At 35.1% G+C, this 17760-nt stretch overlaps 1 protein-coding gene across 2 annotated transcripts; it reads right to left on the reverse strand.

The window, feature by feature from the left end:
• Positions 1-2028: 2028 nt before the first annotated feature.
• On the reverse strand, positions 2029-16388 carry si:ch211-191i18.2 (uncharacterized protein LOC564095 homolog). 2 transcript variants are annotated; one of them, XR_007186367.1, is made up of 6 exons: positions 16227-16388; positions 9782-9859; positions 6582-6712; positions 3806-3917; positions 3111-3177; positions 2029-3066 (listed from the first exon to the last, which is right to left on the reverse strand). XR_007186367.1 is itself a non-coding variant. In XM_048201623.1 (5 exons), the coding sequence occupies exons 1-4, from the start codon at positions 16303-16305 to the stop codon at positions 3843-3845; spliced, it is 363 nt and encodes a 120-aa protein (XP_048057580.1). In that variant the 5' UTR covers positions 16306-16388; the 3' UTR covers positions 2029-3177; positions 3806-3842. The 2 variants fall into 2 exon arrangements, 1 of the variants encoding a protein (XP_048057580.1); XM_048201623.1 differs by having other exon boundaries at positions 2029-3177.
• Between the last annotated feature and the right edge of the window lie 1372 nt (positions 16389-17760).

Raw genomic sequence — 17760 nt, forward strand, 5'->3', positions numbered from 1 at the left:
TGGAAGCATAAAGTGCTCCAAAATCTCCTGGAAGATGGCTGCATTGACTTTGCACTTGATAAAACACAATGGACCAACACCAGCAGATGTCACGGCCCCCGAATCATTACTGACTCCAGAAACTTCACACTAGACTTCAAGCAGCTTGGATTCTGTGCCTCTCCAGTCTTCCTTCAGACTCTGGGACCATGATTTCAACATGAAATGCAAAATTTACTTTTATCTGAAAAGAGGACTTTCGACCACTGTTCACTGTCCAGTTCTTTTTCTCCTTAGCCAAGGTAAGAAGCTTCTGCCATTGTTTCTGTTTCAGAAGTGGCTTGGTAGTCCTTTTCCTGAAGATGTCTGAGTGTGGTGGCTCTTGATGCGCTGACTCCGGCTTCATTCGACTCATTGTGAAGCTCTCCCAAGTGTTTGAATCGGCTTTACTTGACAGTATTCTCAAGCTTGTGGTCATCCCTGTTGCTTGTGCACCTTTGCCTACCCAATTTCTTCCTTCTAGTCAACTTTGCATTTAATATGCTTTGATACATCACTCTGTAAACAGCCACCCCATTCAGTAATGACCATCTGTGACTTGCTCTCTTTGTGGAGGGTGTCAATGATTGTCTCCTGGACCATTGCTAAGTCAGCAGTCTTCCCCATTAGTGTGGTTTCAAAGAACAAGAGATACCCGTAATTTATACTGTAGGGATGGTCATTTAATGAAACTCAAATGTAAATATTCTAATATTTTGAGATACTGGATTTTGGACTTTCATTAGCTGTATGCTCTAATCAACAAATTTAAAAAAAAAAAAAAAAAAAAAAAAAAAAAAAAAAACTTTTGAAATGTTTTACTTTACATGTAGAGAATCTAGTATAATTGAAAGTTTCATTTTTTAAAATAATTTACAATAAAAAAATGAACATTTTCACGATATTCTAATTATATGACCAGCACATGTAGTTCTAAAATTGTTCTGAATATAGAAGAGCAGAGTCCACACAACAACTATTGGCCAACAACAGAGAAAAATCACTTCAGACAGATTTTTTTTTTTCCAGTTGATGAACAATAAAAAACATTGAGAGCCAATCAGAATCCATCCTGCTTTTAGAGCGTGAGCATTTAAAGTAGCAGACGACAAAACCTGTTTCTTGAAGACTGACAGAGTCTGGACTGGTTTTCATCTCATGCGAGTTTATATAATTTTAATCATATTATTACAACTTTTTGTAGTGGTAATTGTGAGCACATGTCCTGAAAAAGTTATGTTTGGTGAGCAAGTCAGCAGGGAAAAGAACAATTGTAGTCTGGAAGCCTGTCTGAAAGTCAGACTGTTCAATTCCTCATTCCTTATCCTTAAAGAGCCAGTCTGACTAAAACGTCAGATTCCACCAGTGAGATTTTCCGGAGCAGAACAGGCTCCCTTTATCGGAAGCACATCTCATTTAAAATGAGCACTACAGAACATAAACTGTCTGAAGAGCTCTGATAAGGATCCATTTTAGATATCGCCTGTCGTCATGAGCGCTGAGCCGCGTTATAATGTTTCTGACCTTACTCTGTTTGTTTATGAACACTCTCAGACGCCTCAGTCTGTGTTTTCCCCACTGACCTATTGACTAAGTCTCTTATGGCAGAGTAAAGCCAAAAATCATGAATATTTCACTGATTGTTGCAGCATATTTTTCCTCCTGTGTTAGTTATCTGATTGGCACCCACTGACAGCAGTTAAATGAATAAGTGCAGAGGCCGTTGATACGGAAAGGCTATTCCTGACACAATCTCTGCATGTTTTCAAGGGCTTTTAATTGGCTAATGCTGACTAACCACTGGCTATTTCTAAGGACGTGACCCGCAATTGTGTCAGTCTCCTTGTTGATGAAGACGTGAAACGTATGGCTTTGAATACAGAACAACCTAAGTGCTTTTTATTAGTTTAACTGATATAATATCCTGAATAATAAATAATAACTAGTTTTTTGTGATTGCGACAGCTTATTCGATGATTGAGATCACACAGATGATAAGCCAGCAGGGTATTACTTGAAAAAATATTTATTAAAAATTTGTAACAACACATAAAAAATGCTCAACTGGCTCACATATTCATGTGCATTATGGTGTAAATCACCATTCATATTTGCAGATAAAAATTGGTAGCACTTTATTTTACAGTCCTGTTTCCATGCACATACTATGTACTTATAGTAGTAACAATGACACTAACTAGGTATTAACCCTGAACCTACCTGTAAACCCAACCTTACTCAGTATTTTCATGGGTAAGTACATTGAAAGTGCACATACTGTAAAATAAAGTGCAACCAAGAAAAAAATTCATAATAATAAATCCATTACAAAATAAAAAATGTGCTTGTATCTAGGATTACTGAGGAAATAGTGAGGCTTAGAAGTGCAGTTGTGAAGAAAAGTGCCTACATGTAATATCTGCTAGAGGTTATGACCTTTAAATGAGTAGAAAAGCTTGATTTAATTATTGAAATTCAGTGTGTTTCTACAGTTTCCCCAAACATAACCTGATTCCTGGTCAGTTTGTATAAAGCTTTGCTTATAAATGAAATTGTGTTACATTTTGTACCACCGATTTGCTTGTTTCTCAACTTACATGACTGACTCATTTATTCTCACCATGGCAATCAAAGGATGTGCACAATATAGATAAAATTATGCTTTTAAACAGACAGTCTAATAAAAGAGACAAGTGTGTTAAAATTCCTTTGATTTTCAACAAAAAACAGTGGATAGTGGGAAGGGAATGATCTTGTTTTTCTCATATTCTTTGTTATTCAGGCACCTCAAATGACCTCCTCTGAGTCACATTCTGAAAGAATATCCACAAAAGAGCCTGTCATTTAGTTTAGCCCCATTTTACATTCATTTTCCAATCCATTGATCCAGCCCATGAGACCTCTGACCTCTGTGCACTTGTTTTGCGGTGGCAAAGAATAATGAACAATGTGTTTTTTCATTTACAGCTTGCAAGCGTGTTGTCATGGTTTGTCATGGATCCACTGCAGTTTTTGTTTGATCTTTTTGAGTGTGTGTGTGTGTGTGTGTGTGTGTGTGTGTGTGTGTGTGTGTGTGTGTGTGTGTGTGTGTGAGCACTGGATGTCCAAATGTCTTCCGTTCAGGTTATCTGTCCATCTGCTCTTCCTCCTCCTGGACTTCTAGAATAATTGGAGAAACAGAAAGCCACTGAGTCTAAAATATTAAAAGATGTTATCACTTGTTTATTGGCTAGATGTATATCTCATGATGAGTGCAGTTGTATTCGGTGGAGAGCAGGATAAAGCAGTGTACCACAACATAACGAGTGTCAAGAAGTTTGAGAACTGATTCAGAGGCTTCCAGACAATCATTTCAAATCACAGTAAATTGCTGATGCGCTCTATGTTGGTTCATGTATCCTGTTACACCAACACGCCCCACAAAACATAATGAACACCAACAATGTTTCAGTGCCCTCTGCAGGCTGTAAAGAGTATCACACGATAAGTTTCTTCAACCTGAAATCTGTTCAAAAGTATTAGAAGCCCATTAAAATAATTGCATTTATATACTAAAAGCTCTTTTAGTATCAAGTAACAGATTGTACATTTTAGCTTGTAATGTGTTTTAACTAGCCTATCCATTTTTAGTGTAGCTATATAATATCAGTCATTTATCTGGGCCAGAATTTCAGTATCAGTGCATCCCTAATTCATTTATTCCATAAATAAATTCTCTGAATTTCCCACATGGAAATCAAACGCTGCATGGCACCTTTTATGTTAGATACAGGTATTTTATACTCACCTGTTCAGAGTGTGTAACAGGGTCCTGTCATGTGCTGCTATAGTAGTCTGAGCAGCTGATGAACCAGCAGAACCGAAGTAAGAAGGAAACATACAGGCGATGACCGAGATGCCTAAAATAATAAAAAAAAAAGTTGTGTTAGTACACTGCTGCCAAACAGGCTTGGGATTTGGTAGATGCTCATGGTTGAAGTTTGTGAGGGATTAAAACAAGATTCTGTTTCATGTATTGTATTAATGTTCATTATTTATAGATCTGTGCCTAGTTGCATAAATCAACTTAAGTATGAGATTTAAAGTGTGATTTCTCCTTACCTAAGGGAATATATTAAAGGTGCAGTAAGTGATTTCTGAGAAATACTGTTGATATTTGAAATCAGCCCAAACAAACACGCCCCCTTGCTTCACTGCTCCGCCCCCAAAATGCATGAACATTATTGCTGAAGCAAAGCAAAATAATGACTCCGTGACACTCAAAACTGTCCTGTAATCAGTGTTGGGGAAAGTTACTTTTAAAAGTTGTTATGCATTGCAATATTGCATTACTCCCTAAAAAGTAACTAATTGCATTAGTTACTTTTTATGAAAAGTAATGCATTACATTACTTTTGCATTACTTTTTCTCACCTGGGCTGGGCTTTCTTATTTGTTTTTTAAATAACAAAAAAGTTTTATTTTTGGCAAATGTTAAGGCCCTTTGACACCAAAAGTGAAATGAATAAGGCTCAGGCTGAAGAAAATGCATATTTACGCCTGTACATTAGAGGGCGCAGCTCAAACAAACCTTTCAGCTGTGCTGATTAAATAAGAATAGGATACAGGAGAAGGAAATTCAACACTCTTATTTCTAAATCTAATCGGAAGTATTTTCTGCTTATTAGTATGATTGAATTAAATAATTGAAGGTCAGCCGCAAAGACATTGGTTAATAAAGTGAGATTAAATACACACTCTAAAAAATGCTGGGTTAAATATGGACAAACCCTGTGATTGGGTTGTTTTCACCCAGCCACCTTTTTCAACCAATTTTGGATTGATTATTTTTAGCCAGCAATATAGTAATATAGTAAAAGGCATGTTTTTGCTCACCCCCACATAGGGGCAAATTTGTGGGGTATTTTAAGCTGAAACTTGACCAGACCAGAGACTTATATTACATCTTGTGAAAGAGGGCATAATAGGTGACCTTTAACCCAACCTGCTGGGTTTGTCCATATTTAACCCAACTTAGGTTGTTTTTAACCCAGCATTTTTTAGAGTGCATAAAGTATATTTATGTGTAATGTAATATAGTTAATTATTACAGGTTTGCAAATTCTGAGATTGCATTTTACTGTTTTTATTCATTTTGAGGAATACTGAATGTTTTCGTGCATGTTCACATTTAGTCGAGAACTACAACAACCATCATGTTCACACACACAACACTTCTGCACTTTACTCTCACAACACTCTTACTTTCACGACAGTGACCCAGGTTTTGCCGTTATAAAATTCTATTGTTGCCATAGACACGCTACTGCATATGGAACCTTAAAGGGTTCCGTCAGGCACTTCATATAGAACCTTTTGGGCTCCCATCATGGGATCTTTTTTTTTTTTAAAGCTTGAGTCAAGTCTGAAAACAGAATTTTTGTGAGTTGGATCACACTTCTGTAGCCTAATGCTTTCCATTCAGTAGTGCCCATCTTACCTATTTATGACTTTTTTAACTTACCTATACATATAGTTTTATCTTTTATCACCATTTAGATTTTTGCTTCTCTTAAGTTCTTCCAACTATTTAGTGTGTTTTACAGTTCTCTCCACAATGTGGAGCAGTGTGACAAAGTGTTTTATTGTCTGGGATTTTTCCATTGTGTGTGTTTAAAGCAGATGTTGCAAATTTGCTTTCTCACAGGAATTCAAATGGCTTTTTATAATTAGTAGCTTGTTTAATTAAATGTGCATGCTTAAATAGGTTGATCGTGGCATTGCCTCTCCTTCCGCATTTCCTCTGTTTACAGATGCCTTCCTTTAATGCAGAGCAGATCCATTGTTTAACTTTCCAACACATGAGGATAAGAAGCAGATGGAGCTTTCAAAAGAATCCATGTTCTTAAAATAACAGGGACACCTGTTTACATTCATGTTCACTCCCAGTTTGCTTCGTCAGCAGGTCCGTATGCTTCGTCAAACACCACGGCTAATCTAATAAAAAATGACATTTCACCTAACTGAGTTTTACTGCACTCATTAAACATGAATATTACCTCATCCACTGATATTTTCACAGCAAACAATGCTGGCATTAAATATTGGTTTTTAATTTTCTGCAATAATTCTAATCGCCATACACGTAGCATAAGCGTGTTTTATGGAGATAATGTGGTGTTGAAATCATCCAGAAATCATCTCTGGATTTCACAACATTTGTTTCTTTTCCTGGGATGTAAGAGTGATATATTTCCTCATTTTTCACAGAAGATAACACTTCTCTGTTATTGAGCAGATATATCATTTGTTTTTCATTTTGCGAAGGCAGGGTTTAAGATGCTGAACGTCTGACCTCTGCGATTCAAAGTTCTGTGCGGAGGAGTTCTGTCCGCCCGCAAAAATGGTAAAATAAGCAATCCCCCTTTCATAATCCCATCACAAAGACACAAGGCCTTTGTGTGTCAGGAGAGATAAACCACATTACTCGGGACTTTCATAATGAATTGGCACATGTGAGTGTTTTGTGTGTTCAGCATATTACAATGCATTTGGATTTATAACAAAAGTGGTTCAAGAAATACCTGATTCCTGATTGTGGGCTCAGTGGGCTTTTGTTCATGTACACTTCCATCTGTTTCTGTTTCTGTTTCTCCTCCAGAGTCAATCCCTCCGTCCATTAAAATCTTCTCTATTACTTCATGGCTGACATTGCCTGATGAGACAGATACAGTGGGTCTTAAATGAGCAGTGGTTATGCTTCATGCAAGTACATAAACACATACAGTATCATTCAAAAGTTTGGGTTGGTAAGATCTTTTGGGAGCACTTCATTTTGATACTATAAGTAACTTTGCAGGTACGTGTCAACTTATTCTACAAACCCTAATCTGCTAATACTCTAATGAGAGTTAGTTGACATGTAGGTGCAAAGTTATAATCAAAAGAATGTCTAAAGGGCACTATCAAAATAAAATGCAACCGATTAAAAAAATACAGTAAATACAGTAATATTGTGAAATATTATTACAATTTAAAATAGCTGTTTTATATTTGAATATATTTTCAAATGTAATTAATTCCCGTGATGCAAAGCTGAATTATCAGTATTCAGTGTCACATAGTGTTGGGCAAAGTTACTTTTAAAAGTAATGTTACAATATTACAATGTAAAAGTAACTAATTGTGTTACATAGTTACTTTTTATGGAAAGTAGTGTTACATTACTTTTGCATTACTTTTTGCGTTACAAGCTGTCAGTCAATACATGGGAAGTCAAAGTAACTTGCGTTACTTATTTGAAAAAGTAACACTTATTTTGTTGTAAATTTAAAGGTAATGCGTTACTTTACTAGTTACATGAAAAAGTAATCTGATTACGTAACACTTGTAATGTTACTTGTAATGCGTTACCCCCAACACTGGTCACGTGATCCTTCAGAAATGCTTATCATCAATGTTGAAAACAGTTGTGCAGCCAAATATCTTTGTAATTTTTTTCAGTATCATTTGATGAATAAAAAGTACAGATTTTATGTGATCAATATAATGCATGAATAAAAGTATTAATTTTTTTCTTTAAAAAAATAATAAAAATCTTACTGACCCCAAACATTTGAACAGTACATTGGACAATGGTTTTCAAGGTGTCATGTTGCTGATTTATAAAACTTGATAAAAGTATGACATTTATCTACAAAAGACATTTATATCATGATGATCAATATACAGTATATTGATATGGCCTTTATACTGTAGTTACAGTCAGTCTGTATACACTTTTATGGCTTATTTTATGAAATCATTGGTTATTTATGTATGTAATGTAACAAATCTTTTGGAATTTTCTCATCCTTTTCCACATAGAGATGATTGCACAATTAGTGTATGACTAAGATTTTTTTAAGATTAATCTCAGTTCAGTGTCATGGAGGTCGACCTCTTGCTGTAATAATGAATGACACTCTGGGCTGCGGTTGGGTTCGATCTGATTCTAGAGATAAACGGGGGGCTGTGACTAGAACTCTGCCCCTCCTGCCCCACTGTATTCAAACTGCATACACTGACTAGTCTGATTTTTTAATTAATCATAACTAACATTTCTTTTCCTTGCAGGATTAACATTTATATGCTTTTGAAACCTAAATGTCCCCAAACCTTGGGCCAAAGTCAGTGTGGGTCTGAATCATATCTTACAAAAAGGGGAAATGAAACTTAAAGACATCCAGGCAACTATCTAAATATAATAGCCCATGATATTGAGTAACCAACAAACTAATAAACACATGATTTGGGCAGATCTTGTTTTACCTAGTAACAAAAGGGTTTGACATATGAAGAACCAATCATATTGTAGAATGCTTTGTCATGCTCCTATCCTATATAAACAGTTGTATTCTTTTTGCTGGTGGGATTCTCTGTGATTGATTTGAGGTCCATGATTAAAGCATATTCTAAGGCATAGTCTGGGTTTTTGCTTCACAGCAAGTTAGGGAACAGTAAAGACCTTATTCCCAAGTGATAGTGTTCAAAAGGGGACGAGACATAGGCGGGGTTCTGATTGCGGTCAGGTAACTATAATTCTTAGGCAGCATATGTGGTCAGAGTAGTTACACTTAGGCTTCAACCTTTGTGGGCAGAGTGGCATATATAATATTGGATAATATTGTGGGTGTCTGGGACACCCGGTTTAACTTAAGTCAGGTGCATAGAGGAAAATCTACATAAATGTGAAAAACTATAAGTGTGTTTGGTAATAAAACATGAAATAATAAAAACATGCGCTCTTAGAAATAAAGGTTCAATGGGGTAAACGGAATCTTATGGGTTCTTCTTTATGCCAAAAAGGTTCTATATAAGGAGATTTTCGGATTTACTTCGATGGTCCACTAACTAACTTTGCAACTACATGTCAACTAGCAGTCATTAGAGTATTTGTAGACTGTTAGGTTAGGGTTAGTAGAATAAGTTGACATGTAGTTGCAAAGTTATTTATAGTCAGTAGAATATCTGTTGGGAGCATCAGAATAAAGTGTGTCTACTGATACTCTGACCGCTAGTTTACATGTAGCTGTAGTTTCAGTGAAAAGTAAAGTTTTACCGATTTGTCTTAAATAATTGCATAATACTTTCATGTTTAACAGGTTATTTTTTCAAGGGATAAAGTATATTCATGAGCTGTTTGATTGAATAAAATTTATTAAAATTAAAAACAAATGAAAAAAAGTAATATTCATAAAATGATCCCATGACGGGAACACTTAAAAGGTGAGGTAGTGGCCAAAAGTGATATCCGGAAAGGGATATTTGTTTTTAAAGACCCTACAAGTTCGATTAAACCATTAAAATATGAGGAAAATATTTAATTTTATAAATATTTTAAATATGAGGGAAGAACAAAACACTAAAGTTGACCTAGGTATTTATCTGACGCAAATTTTTGGCAAAAAAAGCAAACTACAGCTACAGGTTTATGCAAAAAATAATGCATAGAAAACAAAAAGCTCACAGGAAAAAGCATACACTGACTACAGCATAATCAGTTATTAATATTTTGCTTCTTTGTATGATAGCCTGACCAAAATGTATGTCACACAATTTAGCATGTTTCATTGCATTTTTTACAAATAAAACTACTGACTTCAAGCACAAAAGTTGAAGAGATCAGTTTTCCTAGGCCGGACATCACTTTTAGTCACTACTGTATATGAAGCACCTGAAAGAACCTTTCAAAGCTCTAAATAGAACCTTTTCTTCTAAGAATGTGAAACCATTGAAAACCTACTGTAGAATCCGAACGTTGAATTGTAGTCGTCGTAATCCGGGGTTTGAGTGGAATCATAGTCATAATGGTACTCTCCTCCTGCGAAGTCAAAAGAGACTTGATTTAGCTGTTATTTGTGAAAAACTTTAGATTTTACATGGAAAAACATCTGGGCAGATCATTCAACAGGCCTGTCCTTTTGTTAAACTTACATTGACACCAGTCAGACAGTGACCGTCATAGCATGTCAGCCATCAATTATGACTTGTCTTCATTTCACAAACACAATTAATGCTTTGAACATTATCTGGCCATCTTTACTGGCCAGCACACCTCACTGAACCATAGAGGACATTGTTTCCCATTGAAAAGAAGCAGTGTCAGTAATTGGAGATCTTTGTATTGCTTCTCGCATACTATTGCCATTTGTCAGTTATGTGAGACCATTCACCATGACATTCTTTCTTCCCAAGCATCCTGTCTTTGCCTGATATATGTGTGGGATTACTGGGGACTGAGATGTTAATGAATGAAGAGTCTGCAGTAACATCTGTGAAGCCAGTTCTGTCAGGCTCCAGAGATTGACATTTGACATAGCAGCTATTTTTTCTCTGCAACATTTACATGTGATTTATTCAGATCTGATAACAGTTCAAAAGTTTAGGGTTGGTACAAATTTTTAAAAATGTTTTTGAAAGAAGCCTCATGCATTTGGGCTGCAAAAATAGAGTAAAAACAGTAATAAAATAGCTTTTTAAATATAGTAAAAAATGTAATGCATTCCTGCAATGCAAAGCTGAATTTTCAGCATCATTACTCCAGTCTTCAGTGTCACATGATCCTTCAGAAATTATTCTGATATGCTCATTACTGCTTGAGAATCATTTATTATTATTATCAATGTTGAAAATAGTTGTGCTGCTTAATATTTTTGTGGAAAGAAACTGATACTTTTTTTCAGGGTTATTTGATGAATAGAAAGTTAAAACATTTCTATTTGAAATAGAAATCTTTTATAACATTATACATGTCACTTTTGATCAATTTAATATGTCCTTGTGGAATAAAAGTATTATTTCTTTAAAAAACAAAACAAAATCTTACAGACCCCAAACTTTTGAACTGTATTGTGGATTCATATAACAGTTTAAAGGGAAATTATTAAGATTCAAAATGTGTTTTATTCTAGTGTAGTGCTTTAAAAACATAACTGTTGTTTCCTAATTCAATCCCAAAGGGACAAAGCATCATGGGATGTGTAATCAGACAACATGGAGCATCACCTTGTAAACCCAGAGTTTCAGGATCTTGGCTGGCACTGTAAAACATAAGTCTCTTGATAATTCCTCTGAATCATATGGAAATCTTCTAAACCTTTGGGTCGCTGTATTTATGGTACTTAAGGCCCCTGGAAGTCCCTTAAGTGCTGATCCTCCTCAGAGCTCAGTTTTAATGTACAGAGGATGGGAACTGACCCCAAAATCTTCTTCCTTTGGCTGAAAAAATAATCTGTCTGGCTTTTCCTTTTACATCTTACTACTACAGCTGTTTAGTGAGACCAAGGTGATCAGTGTCAGTGTTTTCTCTTCAGGGAATGTGAATGATATCCAGACTACACCTGGGAGCTGAGCCCAAGAATCCCACCTCATATGCCTTAGGCTTATCTGGATTTGTCTGACTCCATTTACTTTGAACTTTTTAGGGAGAAAGGTAAATATCAGATGTCAGAGCAGAAAAAGGTTTGTTAAAAGCTCTTTTCCATTGTCATTTACACCCTGACACATTGTAAAAATGGGTAACTTGCAAGTGTTTTCTTAAGGAGCTGATCTAACCCTTTCATTTTGTTTTGAAATGAGGTTTTGAAGTATTCATGAATTTATTATATTGTTCTCTGGAATACTCAATTCTTATTGGTTAATTTCAATATCCAGTGCTCAGATATTTCCCAATATTCTCTGTCATCATGGCAACACTGATGAAGTTGGTGCTACTTTTTATGTTCCTCGTATCACACCAATGATTCACTCACAAAGATATTAGTAATCTATGCAAGCCCATTTCCACCACAGAAGAAAAAAATCAGGTTACACTTCAGATTATGGTCCAATTTTCACTATTAACTAACTTTTAACTATGACTTTTGCCTCAATAAACTCCTAATTACTGCTTATTAATAGGTAGTTTAGGTATTGTGTAGGGTTATGGGATGTAGAATATGGTCATGCAGAATAAGGCATCCATATTTTTACTAATAAATAGCCAATATCCTAGTAATATGCATGCTAATAAACAAGTTAATTATGAGAATTGGACCTTAAATTAAGGTGTTACCATAAATCATGCTTTGGCAAATCACAATAGTCATAATTATGACATAAAAAGTTGAAATTATAGGATTAAAAGAGATTAAAAAGTGGTCAAAAGTAATGACTTAAGTCAAAATTTGTGTCATAATTATGCTTTTTAATCTCTTTTAATCACGATTATGACTTTTCTGCCACATAAGAAAAAAAGCATGCTTTGGTAAATTATAATTATAACATAATAGTTGAAATTATGAGATAAAAAGTGATTTTTTGCTTTTGACATTATGACTTATTTCATGACTTTTTATGTCATAATTATGACTTTTTATCTCATAATTTCAACTATTTATTTATAATTATGATTTACCAAAGCATGTTTTTTTTCTTATATGGAAATGGGCTTCCATAATAATCGATTGCAGTAAACATCCACTTCAGTATTAATATTACTGTAATATTGTTTGTCTTGTCACCAGGTTTGTACATTGTAATGGACTTGAGGCATTGAGAGTTGCTGAATTGCCGGCGTCTATTATTGTCAGTCTCTTTACACCTTATTTTGTTACATTGTTGTTTGGTGTTACGACCCGTCTAAGGGAAAGGGTGCAACATGAAAGACTCTGAGAAATGTAGTGAAACTGAACAATGATACATTTATTGACTTTAAATTTTGGACTTGTGAATCAGGAGCAAACTGGGCCAAAATAACAAACAAAACCTCCTTGTTTTTAAACTTTCCTAAGCCCTAAGCCAAAATAAAATAAAATAAAAATACAATATACAAACCTAACTCCCTAACCAAAAAACAAAGATCAAACAGCTTACAATAAACAAAAATGGCGTCAGCCTCCCTACTTTTCCAAATAAGCAGTATTTACAATATATACAACCAGGCAAACAAAATTGAAAGGGCGAATGGGTCAAATAAAACAAAGTTTCTCAAATACAAACAATTTCAATTCAAACAAACAATACTCAAGATGAGTGTTTGATTGACAGCATCATGGAACCCAAAACGTTCCCAATGTTTTGCCACACACGACCAAGAAATGACACCGGCGTTTGCTTCATGGCTGTTTGCCAGAACCATATATATCTCCAAACCTTTTCCCAGACTTCCCTTGCTTTATCATTACAATCAACCCTGAAGGAACAAGACGTCATTTTTCTTCATCATCCATGACAGGTTTGTACTCAATGTTCTTAGCGACCTTTTCAGATCAGTCATAATCAAACTTATATACAGTCATACTTCTTTGGAGACTGTCGTCTACTGACTAATAACCATAATCTTTTCACTTTCTCTTGAGATCCGTGGGAAACAGGGCCGAGTTTATACCTGGATCGACACCAATAAACAAGTGGTACCATAAACAGCATGAGGCTAAACGCTCTTCGCTATCAGCGCGCGGGACGTCTGGCCAGGTCTGTGGTGAGCATGCGATGTGTTGTTTATTTTAAAGTCATCATCCCTAGGGTACAGCAGTCACTGTCTATTAAGTGCCATCTGAATACTGTGAATTGAGTCCCACGCTACAGTCCACAACTCACGCTACGGTTTCTTATCCAAACATTATCGTCTCCCCTTAATCAGACAGCTTTGCCAAATAAAGAAACAAAAATAACAGTGTGTTTTGTCTGCAAGTTAACATGGTGGATTTTAGGGTGAAGGTATTCACATGCCCCGCTGAATGAGTTTTCCTTTCAAGTTCTCCTTCGACGAGGAAAGTTAATGAAGCTGAGCTGCGAACCTACGGCTCAAACACGCATGTTTTACCCCGCTTTTATTCCTCTCACTCAATGCAGCTGATATATGAGTAAACTTCCAGAGTTTAGCGGTTCAACATACTATCTGGCTTTTGTCCAACTTCATGCTCTCAGACTATAAAACCAACCTGGTCACACAGCAAACGAGTTAGAACACGAAAGCCAAAAAAAGGAATGAAAGCTACCATTTAAACACCATTTAAACTAAGAATATCGCGTTTTAAGCTTAGATTGACATTTCGTAGCAGTCACTGAGTTTCTTGTGAGGCATTGGGAAATTTAGTCAGGCGGAACTTGACCCTTCAACTCCCACCAACCACCATCAGTCATTCAAAAGCCCCCAAAACTTGTGATTTCAAGATGTTATCCTAAAGAAATGTCAAAACAAGCATGAACTTAAAGTTACGCAAATATCCTTAAGGTAAGACTGCACTCCCATAATGATTTTTGGCCAGCGTTTCTTCTTATCGCTCTACCCAAACCTCAGGAGGTGGGTGGGTTCAGTCCAACAGTATAACACAAGCATGAATGGTACTCATCTCATGCCATCTGCTTTATTAATTCCCAGATTATCTTCTGTTTTCCAGTAATTAATTCATAAAATCAGCAGGCTCTTGGCACATACCGTTGGGTACATTCCCCAGCGTAAGCTGCCAAGTTCTCCAGCGTAAATTCTCATGCACTAAAAGCGAACAACAAATCACAACGTTTGAATGGGTAAATCTTTGCTGTGAAGGTTTTATTCCTTGCTAAGGATATCATTCACTTAACTTTTCCTTATATTATCACATTGTAGCTCTGCACCACAATGATGTCATGGATGTTCTCACTTCCTCAAGACAAAAGAACAAATTCCTGCTTGTTTCTGCTGGTAGTCAATGAACAGAACAAGAGAAGGAAGTCAGAGCTGTGAGTGTGCGTCGACAGAAAACAGCTGTGCGGGGAACGCGGTGGGATTACTTTGCCCTCGTGATTGTTATGACCCCCCTGGGGCCGTCTGTCATGCCGAAGAGTTTGCGCTGGATTGCACTGTCATACAACTCCAAAAGGATGCACTTTTGTGTCCTTTTCCCTGGGAATTTCCAAACCAAGTGTATCTCGAGTGTTACTTTAAGAGCTAAGTTTACAAATTGCGCTGTCTGATTTAACAAGTGCCATGCTGACTAATGCTCTTTCTTCTTTTTTTCCTAAAAATTTTGCGCAATGCGTTGCTCAGACAAAATGCAAAACATGTTTTCGGCGATACATCCTCTTTTGTTTTCTTCAGTGTCTTTTAATCATTATTATTTAAAATATTTACTTTTTATTTGGGGAGACTTTTTTCATTATTTTTTGGAATAACCTAATGTACTATGGTGGAATAATATTTTTGGCTTAATAAGTCAATAAATTCATCTACCACGTTGACACATTTTCAGTGTCTGCTGCAGATATATAACCAAGCTTGGTAACTTTCTGAAAATATAGAAGTCGTCTTGTGCACTCCAACGACACAAATCAAAACCAGATTCCCACAACACACACTTTTCCTGTCAGTGGATTTCTGCATGCTCATAAACATGTCAATACAGTGAGAAAAATTAACCCAAACTTTCAAACTGTGGGTCGCACAAAGTCACTTAGCTGCATGTTTGGGTGAATGACACACACACACACACACACACACACATGCACAGTTTAGGGCTGCATGATATACCAGCATTAAATAGAAATCTTACATTTTCTGGACCACCATCTCAAATATTTTGGTGGGTCTTGAGATCAATTAAAAGTTTGCACTGTAAAAAAGCATGGTTGGTTTAACTTTAAAAAGTAAGTTATCTGGTTGCCTTAAAATTTTGAGTTCATTAAAATTAAAACATTTGAGTTAATACAATGAAGGCGATTGGTTTAATCAACAGAAACTCAAGATATTATGTTATCTGAACCACATTTATTATCTAAGTTGATTTGACAATAGGAAAAAACCCTGAAGAACCCGTGACATATAACCTGAATCAACTTAAATGCATTAAGTTGCACCAACAAATAACAAAAAATAATGGCTTTCTTTGTTCGGTTGAATAGAAAGGATATATTCTGAAAATGGGTTGTTTGTCCAATGTTGTTTTGCATGGACAAAATCAGTTTAAAAATTCTTCAGAATATTTTTTGTGCATGTTTCTCATATGGACGAAAGTGTTTGGAACAACATGAGGGTAAATTAATTTTTGGGGTGCACTATCCCCTTAAGGAAACAATTGCAAGTTACCGGTTTTTAACAGGATTCTTAGCCTCAAATACAACAACACATGCAAACATCTTTTCAAATGCACTCACTCTAGATCTGTGTCAAACATTCACACATAGTAAGTTCCCTCATTGAAGTCGTAATCAGTCTCACACACACTCACCCCAGCAGAGCGGCAGCAGAAGGAGAGTTCCTGCCAAACACACTGATATCATCACACAGCGGTGAGGTAGTCTTGCCATGTCGCTCTAAACGTGTTGGTGTGTGTATGTGTGCAGCCTCCACGCTGTGCCTCTGAATGACTGCAGCGTGTGAGTGAGTGTGAGGAGAGGAAACCGCTGGGAGAAGGGGTGGGAGGAAGGAGTTAGAGGGGGTGGGAACTCCAAAGTTTTAGATCCCTCATTCATCTGTTAACTAGCACCTCTTTCATACAATACTAGTGACTGTCTCAAATGAAAATGGGTTAAGATTATGGCTCGAGATTATAGATATGACTCTCATTCATTTAAACAGGTTATTTTTAGTAATATGGCTTTTTAAGATAGACGAGAGATGAAAAGACTGACCCGGGGTTGGGATGTGGGTCACAGAGCGCACAGAAAGCTCAGTGAAGTTGTTCGTATAGGTCAGCAGATCTATATGTTATCCAGGCAGCTGTGTGACTCTGGTGTTGCATCTGCTGTTTGTCAACTGATCTTGATTAGTGATAAACTTGGATGCCTGCTGAGCAGTTAATGGTTCGGAAAGGATGTTTCATGATAAGTTAACAAAGGCATTTAATATGTGGCCCAGCAAGAAACTTCAGAAAATGCTTACATTACAATGCACACATGATTTCATGATAATACCATGATTTTTTTTGTACAATAATAGTCTTTTAAGTACCTTACAGCAGAGGTTTTCCAAGTTTTTTAATGCCAAGGACCCCTAGATGATCCACCATCCTGAATATTGCTCCAAACCAGATTTAGTGAGCCAGTTAAAGAAAAAAGAAAATCTGTAAAAAGAGATGTCAATAATCTTTAATATAACATTAGCAAAATATTTAAACATTTATTGTATATATAATAATGTTTTAAATCTTTAATCTTTAATCACATTATTAATTTTTTTAACATTTAAAGATTTTTTAAAATTTAAAATATGATAATAATCCTTATTATAATATTTGTAAAATATTTAAACATTTATTTTATATATAATAAGTTAATGTTTTAAATATTTAATCATTAATCACATTATTAATTAAATTTTTTTAACATTTAAAGATTTTTTTTAAATGTATACTATTATTTTTTAAATTATAATAATCCGTATTATATTTGTAAAATATTTAAACATTTGTTTTATATATAATATTTTAATATTTTAAATATTTAGTCATTAATCACACTTTTAATTTATTTTTAACATTTACAGATGATATTTTTATAATCCTTATTGTAATATTTAAAAAAAATTTAAACATTTATTTTATATAATAGTTTAATGGTTTAAATATTTAATCATTAATCACATTTTTTATTTATTTTTTTAACATTTAAAGATTTTTTTTATTTATAATATATTTTTTTAAAATTATGATAAACATTAAAATGTTGTAAAATATTTAAACATTTATTTTATATATAATAGTTTGTTTTAAATAATTTAATCATTAATAAAACAAATCTAAATTTTTTAACATTTGAAGAATG

Source organism: Megalobrama amblycephala, linkage group LG9 (assembly GCF_018812025.1).
Source record: "Megalobrama amblycephala isolate DHTTF-2021 linkage group LG9, ASM1881202v1, whole genome shotgun sequence".
NCBI lineage: Eukaryota > Metazoa > Chordata > Actinopteri > Cypriniformes > Xenocyprididae > Megalobrama > Megalobrama amblycephala.

Bases quoted from the DNA above. Each gene is read 5' to 3' on its own strand.
- si:ch211-191i18.2 (XM_048201623.1), bottom strand. From the start codon at position 16,305: ATGGCAAGACTACCTCACCGCTGTGTGATGATATCAGTGTGTTTGGCA. The intron at 9,860-16,226 runs GTGAGTGTGTGT...TTGACTTCGCAG, and splicing joins TCTGCTGCCGCTCTGCTGGG to GAGGAGAGTACCATTATGAC. The intron at 3,918-6,581 runs GTATTTCTTGAA...TTATTATTTTAG, and splicing joins AGCCCACAATCAGGAATCAG to GCATCTCGGTCATCGCCTGT.